At 54.4% G+C, this 7,751-nt stretch overlaps 1 protein-coding gene across 1 annotated transcript in view; it reads left to right on the top strand.

Moving 5' to 3' along the window:
* Window positions 1-7,751, top strand: part of STK10 (serine/threonine kinase 10) — a gene marked incomplete at its 5' end in the record, with an annotated part of 31,135 nt that overhangs the window by 19,090 nt on the left and 4,294 nt on the right. The window contains 9 exons of the mRNA XM_017728056.1: window positions 962-1,043; window positions 1,778-1,912; window positions 2,639-3,199; window positions 4,379-4,509; window positions 5,690-5,813; window positions 6,529-6,708; window positions 6,928-7,020; window positions 7,184-7,313; window positions 7,725-7,751. Of these exons, the coding sequence (XP_017583545.1) occupies window positions 962-1,043; window positions 1,778-1,912; window positions 2,639-3,199; window positions 4,379-4,509; window positions 5,690-5,813; window positions 6,529-6,708; window positions 6,928-7,020; window positions 7,184-7,313; window positions 7,725-7,751 (1,463 nt within the window). The remainder of the gene's footprint in view (window positions 1-961; window positions 1,044-1,777; window positions 1,913-2,638; window positions 3,200-4,378; window positions 4,510-5,689; window positions 5,814-6,528; window positions 6,709-6,927; window positions 7,021-7,183; window positions 7,314-7,724) is intronic.

The raw sequence follows: 7,751 nt of genomic DNA, 5'->3' as shown, positions 1-7,751 counted from the left end.
AATGGTGAGGGGGGGCTTGGGGCAGCACGGGGAGCAGCTCCCAGCTCACACACAGAGAAAAACCAGTCGTTTTTAGCAGTTTTGTTGAATTTGAGTAGGATTTTAGCTGTATTCCAGGCCCAGCTGTGTGCAAGGGGCTGGGGAGGCACTACTGGCTAAGTCTGGGTGCTCACACTGAACAGCACAGGGAGAGCTACTGCTCACCCCCAGCCCCTCCAAAACCAGGGGTGACTCCTTGGCTGTTCTCAAGACATCCCGTGGGTATGAAAGGCAGATTTTTCTCTAAAGGTGGAGATGGCCAAGAGCTCCAGAATTGCTTTCCCTGAAGTCTGGAAAGCCACTTCTGCATGTAAAAGGAACCGAGCCAGTTAATTTTTATAATTTATTTATTTATTTGTTTGTTTGTTTCATTCATTAATTAATTTACTTATAAATCATAAAACCTGCAGCAGCAAATCACTGGCAGAGCACTGGAGTCCCAGCATAGCCCCAGCAGAGCAGGGTGGGAATGCTGCCTCTGGAGTTGCTCAGAAGCCAGGAGTGACATCAGGGACACGCTCTGGAGCTCAGAGCTGCACTTTGCAGGCTGAGGGTGCCCTCCTATGGGGTTCCTGGTCCTTCACAGCCACCCTTTCCCACTGGGCCTGTGGGGATGGCTCCTTGTCCCCAAGCAGCTCCTGCTGTGTCCTCCCCGTCTCTGTCTTGGCCCTGGGGCACAGGGGCCAGGGTTCACCATCTGTTGCCATCACAGGTAAAAGCAAAACCTGGTCCCTGACCCGGCCCTGTGGATGATTCTCTTACAAATAATCGGAGTAACTGAGCACAGGGTTTTCCATGAGAGAAAAATGCTCTCTGTGGCCAGTTGCAAGCTGGGACAGAACCTGCTAAGGGATCAAGCTGACCCCTGTGCCATTTGAAGCCTTTCCTCTGCTGAATTTCTCACCACCACCTGTGTTTGAAGGTCCCTGGAGTTCAGAGACTTCCTGAAGAAGGCGCTGGACAAGAACCCGGAGACCCGGCCCAGTGCTACCCAGCTGCTGGAGGTAGGGACCAGCACCAGCCCCAGACTGGTTTCAGATTATTCTTTAGACAGTTCATGGCACTTTTCAGCCACTGAAACACTCTGGAAAAGATCAGCAGTGTTTTTCCCTTCGGAGCAAACTGCAGGGCCCCTGTGGACACCATCTGGGATAGAAACAGCTCCTGCTGCCTGAAGGCGCCCATGTGGCAGCCAGCTCGGGCTGTACCTGGTTAGCCCTGATTGAAATTCAACTCCTTTCCTCCTGTCCCTTCCCAAAATCACAGCAAAAGCCTGGGAGCTCCTGTTCCCTGCTGACTGCACGCCCTCATTGTGTGCTGGTGCACCCACCCCAGGGACTCCCCGGCCTTTTGCTGCAGCTCAGCACCAACACCCCGCTGTGAGCGCTGAGTGATTCCAGCCCCGTTCCAATTAAACCTTCCCCCAGGCTCTGTTTGCTCCCAGGGACCCTGCAGACTGCTCCTGGTGACATTTTGTGGGCAGATGTCCCCTTGTTTAAATGCTGCTGCTGCTTTTTTGGAGGGGGCTGCTGCCAGAAAGCAGCTTTGGGGAGCATCTGTGTGCAGAGTGTGCCCTTAACCTCAGCACCAGCGTCTCTCCTGGGAATTCCTCTGGGGTTTAATCCCGGTGACACTGGAAAGAACCACACCCTCAGGTCTTTGAAAGCCAAAAGTCGTCCTTGAGCTCACAAAGTGTGGTTTTGGCCACCTCACACAGTTCACTGTGCTCGGTTTTCAGCATCCCTTCGTCAGCAAGGTCACCAGCAACAGGGCCCTGCGGGAGCTGGTGGCTGAGGCCAAGGCTGAGGTGATGGAGGAGATCGAGGAGAGCCGGGATGAAGCAGAGGAGGATGATTCCTTGGAGTCTGCCTCGGTGAGCAGTTTCACCAGTGTGGCTGTGCTGGGGGAAAGAGCCTGGCAGCTTTTCCAGGCTCCAAAAGCTGTTCAGGACCACATCAGGTGGAGGGGAAGTGGTTGCTCAGCCAGGGAGGGGCTGGGTTTGGTGGCTGCCAAGGGCATGGAGAAACAATGGTGCTGGCGGGTGGCCCAGTGCCCGCTCGCAGGAGGGGCTGGTGAAAAGTGGCTAAAAATCAAAAGGAAAAGGGAAAAAAAAAAGGAAAATAAGCCCTGATGCAGGCTGGGGAAGCTGGAGTGGAAGCAAAGGGGACAGACTACCAGCCCAAGGAGGGAGCTGGGCAGATCTGCCCCTGAGCTTGGCTCTTGGAAGGGGACATCTCAGAGCTGCCTGGGGACATGTCTCGACCTCCCTGCTCTGTCACAAAGGGAAGTGGTTCATCCATAGTGGAGTTAGGCTTGGGAAAAGGAGTTTGGTGTGCAAATTCCTCAGCTGCCTCTTCAGCATGTGCAGGTTCTGGAGTTTTTCATAGCTCCCCTTCCTTCCACCCAGGATCCACAGTCCTTGGGGCCACAAACCTGGAGAAGCATGGAACTATCCCAGGGCAGATGTCCCAAAAGGGAAACTTCCTCCCGATAACTCTTTAGCTGTGGGTGACTTTGCTCTGAAGAAGGGCCTTGTAGCCCCTGCAGTTGTGTTGAGTGGTGGTGCCAAACCCAACATTTCCCTTCCCTGTGTTTGCAGCCCCCTGGGAAGCACAAGCGGGACCCCTCCGAGGCGAGCCAGCTGAGTTTTGACGGGGAGAAACCTCTGGACTCCTCCTTGCCCAGCGCTGTGAACGGCTCCGTGGGAACTGGCAAGGATGGCCAGAGTGGCAAAGTCTCGGATAAAGGGATGAGCAGTGACAATGGCAAACTGGAGAGCAACCACTCCACAAAACCCCTCACCAGCTCGGCCACCCAGGACAAGCCGGACATCATCCTGCAGCCTGGACATTTGGGTAACTCCACGGAGGAGAACAAGGAGCCCAGGCCGGGCAGGGAGGAGAGGAAGAGCCTTGGGGAGAGGAAGAGCCTTGGGGAGAGGAAGAGCATCGTGGAGCGACCAGAGAGTGTTCTCCTGGAGAACTTCAGCGAGGAGAAGCTGGCCAATGGAATCCTGGATCCCCCGGCGCCGTTCCCCGGCAGCCGCTCCAAAGGGGACTCGGATTCCGGCAGCACCTCGGCCTCCGAGAGCATGGACCTCACCATCTCCCTGTCTGCTGACCTGTCCCTCAGCAGGGAGAGCGGCTCCATCTCCCTCAAGGTGAGAGTGGTGCCAGAGGGTGCTGGAGGACACAGAGCAGGGAGGAACCCTTCCCTAGGGAAAGCTTTCCAGGGTTTGTTTGCCGTGTTGCCTGTCCTGGCTGGGCTCAGGCCAGCACAGCATTTACAGCTGGGTTGAGCTGTGCCAGGGGGACGTGGAATGTCCTCAAGTGAAGGAGAAGCTCTCGGTGGAGCTGCTGCAGGTTCTCGTGTCCTCTGCTGTCCCACACCACTGAAATCGAGGGGAAGTCTGATGTCTTGTGGCTATTTTGTGTGAAGTAACCACGCCACGAGCCTGACTTGTCCTTGCTCAAGTGTGAAGCCCCAAAAGTGACTTCTAAACCTTATCCATAGCCCATCACTCTGCTGCTCTTCTCTAGGACACCTGGCCCCAGGAAAAAGTTCATCTGGGCTTGTGCCTCTCTCAATTTTCCCAACCTGCCCTACATCTGGCCTGGTTTGTGTCAGCAGGGGCTGCACAAAGACCTCCCAGGCTTCCTGGCTTTTGCTGAAGCTTCCTGGAGGCTGGGAATGCTTGGGACCTGGAGCTGACCAGGTCAGCATGGCTTAGAGGAAGGGGCAGAATAACTGGAATGGTATTTGCTGAGCTCCAGGAGAAGAAATGTTGTGACTTGAGGGGGCAGGGGGATGCGTTGCACAAGATCTTTATCACATTGCCTGCATGAGTGAGAGCTTCCCGGCACAGAAACGTGCCCAAAAACCTTTCTTGGCAAAACTTTCCCCACCTCCTAGTGTGAGCTGGAGAGCCACCATCCCCCACAGGAGCTGCAATCCCTAATGATTGGAAATGTGGAATGTTCCCCTCCTCACGACCTTTCCCAGGACACCTGGTCTCCGTGAGGAGGAGGAGGAGGAGGAAAGCGATGCCACACACAGAATTGCTCTCTGAGTTGGTCCTTTAGAGGGGGAAAGGAGTTATTTGGGTTTTTCAGGGAGTAAGCCATATTAGATCATGGTGAGGAAGGGTCTTTGGCAGGTGGGTCTGGTTTCTTCAGGGTGGAAGTCCTGCAGCTCTGTGCTGTGGTGGCCAGGCTGGATCTCCAAATTCACTGACAGGTTGTGCTCCATGTGGATTATTAAAATTGCTCTGAGGGCTCCAGCTGTTGCAGCCCTGGGGAGCTGCTTCACGGGCTCCTCCTTTCCTCCCTGCCCACCCCAGGATTCCCAGATGCACAAGAAGACCCTGAAACGCACCCGCAAGTTCGTGGTGGATGGGGTGGAGGTGAGCGTCACCACCTCCAAGATCATCAGCGAGGACGAGAAGAAGGATGAAGAAATGAGGTTTCTCAGGCAAGTGGGGCACTGGGGTGGAGGGAGGGCAGGGCTTTCCTCTCTGTGAGCTAATCCAGGAGTGACCTGAAGTCCTCTTGTGCCCTGTCTTGCTCCCACTTGGACAGGGGAAGGAGGGATGCAGCTCAAGATGCAGCAAGAGTGTGACAAGGGGAGCTTTGCTGTGCCTGGCTCTGTCCTCTGGGGATGACTGAATGCGTCCCCAGGGCTGGGGATGCCTGGCTCAATGGAAATAAGCTCAGAAATCTTCTGGAGAGGCTCCTCTTCCTTTTGTTCTCGCATCCCCTCAGACTTCATTAACAGGAAGGCCAAGGGAGTCCTAAACTCCTGGAGCATCATTTAATATTCATGGGTGTTTCCTCCCTCCTCGATGACTCCTCTTGCAGCTTTCGAACCTCCCTGACTCACTCTCAGAACGAGGAGCTGCAGTTTCTAGCACTGAAATGAAAAGGCCCTTAAAATAATTAAAATACAAATTGTTTCATTTGATGCCCAGTACCAGGCTCCCTCGTGCTGCTCTTGGGGGACTCCCTGAGAGGATAATTTGTCCTAAACACTTTGTGTCCCTGTGGCTGCCTTATTCCTCGGCCCCAATATCAGATTTATGTGAAAGCTCATTAGCAGAGGTCATTTGCTGGTGAGCTGGATGAGGGGAGCGATGCAATGTCGTGATAGATGGGTCAGAATTTGGGAAAACTGCCCTTTCTGCCCCCCAGGAGTGAGTAAGAGTGGATGTGGAGCACAGGGGCTGGTGCAGAGCAGTCCAGAGCTTGGCTTGAGTTGGGATTTGAGGACCACTGAGTACTAACCCAGCTGGCAGAATGGGTATTTGGGGTGCTGGGGGACACCAGTGCCTGCAGAATCACTTTAAAAGCTTTGCCAGGGCTTGTTTGAGAAGCTGTGGATGCTGACGGGCCTTGCCTGTGGAAGCTGATGGTTTTCCAGCAGTTCCCAGAAGTAGCATCCTGCTTCCTGCAGTGTCCCAGCGCCCAGGAGCACATCAGGCAGCTGGGATCTCCCTCCTGCCTGTGCTCAAAGCCAGGGCAGGGTGCTGTGGGATGGAGGTGCTGCTTCCACTCGCTGCTGAGATGCTCTGCCTGTGGCTGTGACCATCTCTGCCCATCCCATCCCTCCGACCTTGCCTGACTCTGCATTCCTCTGTCCCCCTGCCCCTCTGCAGGCGCCAGGAGCTGCGGGAGCTGCGTCTCCTGCAGAAGGAGGAGCACAGGAACCAGGCCCAGCTGAACAGCAAGCACCAGCTGCAGCTGGAGCAGATGCTGCGGCGCTTCGAGCAGGAAATGATGGTACGAGGGCAGGGAAAACCCCTGGGAATCAGCTGGGAACCCAGCTCCTCACACAGGGGGGCTGCTCTCCGGGTTGTGACAACCTTGGGCATCACAGGACTGCTGAGGAACCCCTTTGGGATTTGAAGCATGGATGGAAGGTGGAGGTTTTGTGGGCATCAAGCCCCCTGCAGCTTGGGAAGCACGGGTAGCCTTTGCTTGGCAGGGTGTAACAGGGGGAGGGTTGTTCTGGACTTTTCTCTCTTTAATGGTCTTTTCTTTCATGTCTCTTCATGGCTACTGTGAGAAACAGTTTATAGTGCTGTTGTAATTCACAGGGAAAAAAACCCCTTTGAATGAGAAAGCAGCATGGCCTGAGTGTGACAGCAAGAAATCTGGCAAGGCTTTGAGTGTAAATTGAATAAACTGGGCTCACACACTTGGTCCCTCCACGGGCAGCTTCTGTGGAGGGAGAATAATTTGGAAGTTAATCAGAGAATGGTTTGGGTTGGAAGGGACCTTAAAGATCTTCTCCTTCCAGGGCACTGTTGGAGCAGAGAGCTTCAAACCGTGTGAGGTGTTGGTTGGAAGTTTCCCTCCTTTGTAAAGAGGCTCAATCCAAGCAGGAGCAACCCCTTTTTTTTCTCTTTTCCCTTTTCCTTTTTAACTTTTGGAAGGCAGTGAAGCAGAGAGGAGGCTGAGGCTGACCTGTTTCCTTTGTCGCCTTCCCGGCCAGGCAAAGAAGAAGTTCTATGACACGGAACTGGAGAACCTGGAGCGGCAGCAGAAGCAGCAGATCGAGAGGATGGAACAGGAGCACTCCCTGCGCCGGCGCGAGGAGGCCAAGCGCATCCGCCTGGAGCAGGAGCGGGACCACGCCAGGTTCCTGGAGCAGCTCAAGCAGATGAAGAAGGAGGTAAAAAAGGGGATAGGAGGGAGGGAAGCTGCTTCCCTGCAGCTCCTTCTTCCCAGGAGGCTTCGGCATTTCTCGTGGCAGAACTTGCGAGGACAGCAGTTGGTGTTTCATGGGGGAAACCCTTGCTTTTGGGTGATTCCTGAGCCGTTCAGTGGCACGAGGTGGGGTTGTTCCTCACCTACAGTCATCTGCAGAGAAAGCTCATTTCCCTTCCCACAGGTCAAGAACGAGGTCGAGAAGCTGCCACGGCAACAGCGCAAGGGGAACCTGAAGGCGAAGATGGACGACTTCACCCAGAAAAAACAAACCATGGTGAGGCTCAGGGCAGATCCCCCCGGTCCCAGGACTGGGAAGTGTGCAGTAGATGGAAGCATCCCTGCTGCTGGAGGGACTGGCAGGTTCTGACCCGCCAGCAGCTGCTTTCCAAGCTGCAGCAGGAGGAGGGCTCATGGTGACCCTGCTGGTTTTTTAACAGGAACAGGAGTTTTTGGCCAAGCAGAAGGAGGACCTGGAGCAGGCCATGAAGAACATCACTGCCCAGAACAAAAAAGAGATCTGCGACAAGGAGCGTGAGTGCCTCAACAAGAAGCAGCAGCTCATGAGAGGTGGGTGGCAAAGGCTGTGAGGGAGGGGAGGGAATGCTGTAACCATGGGTTTATCCAGCCCTGGCTCTTCCCACACAGCAGATGCTGTGACAGGGTTGCAAGCTGGCAGGATGGGATGTGGAAAAAACCAGCCTTGCCAGGTCCTGTCTAAATGTTTAGCAATAATAATACTTAGTGCTTTTATCTTCAAAGAGCTTTACAAATATGAACCAATTAGGCTTCATAATTGAAAGAAATCAGGCTCCAATATGGTTTGCAACCAATTTCTCTTGGAAAACAGGAGGTGAATGATCAGCCCCAACATCTGCTGCACTGTTTGTGTGCACAGAGGTCTCTTGAGCTCGGGACACTTTGTGTGACCAAGCTGAGAGGCCAGGGTGGGTTATCTCCTGCTCCTTCTCCTCCCCACAGACCGGGAAGCTTGCATCTGGGATCTGG

The sequence above is a fragment of the Corvus brachyrhynchos genome, unplaced genomic scaffold (assembly GCF_000691975.1).
Source record: "Corvus brachyrhynchos isolate BGI_N302 unplaced genomic scaffold, ASM69197v1 scaffold21, whole genome shotgun sequence".
Lineage (NCBI taxonomy): Eukaryota > Metazoa > Chordata > Aves > Passeriformes > Corvidae > Corvus > Corvus brachyrhynchos.
This window is presented reverse-complemented; position numbering and strand designations above follow the sequence as displayed.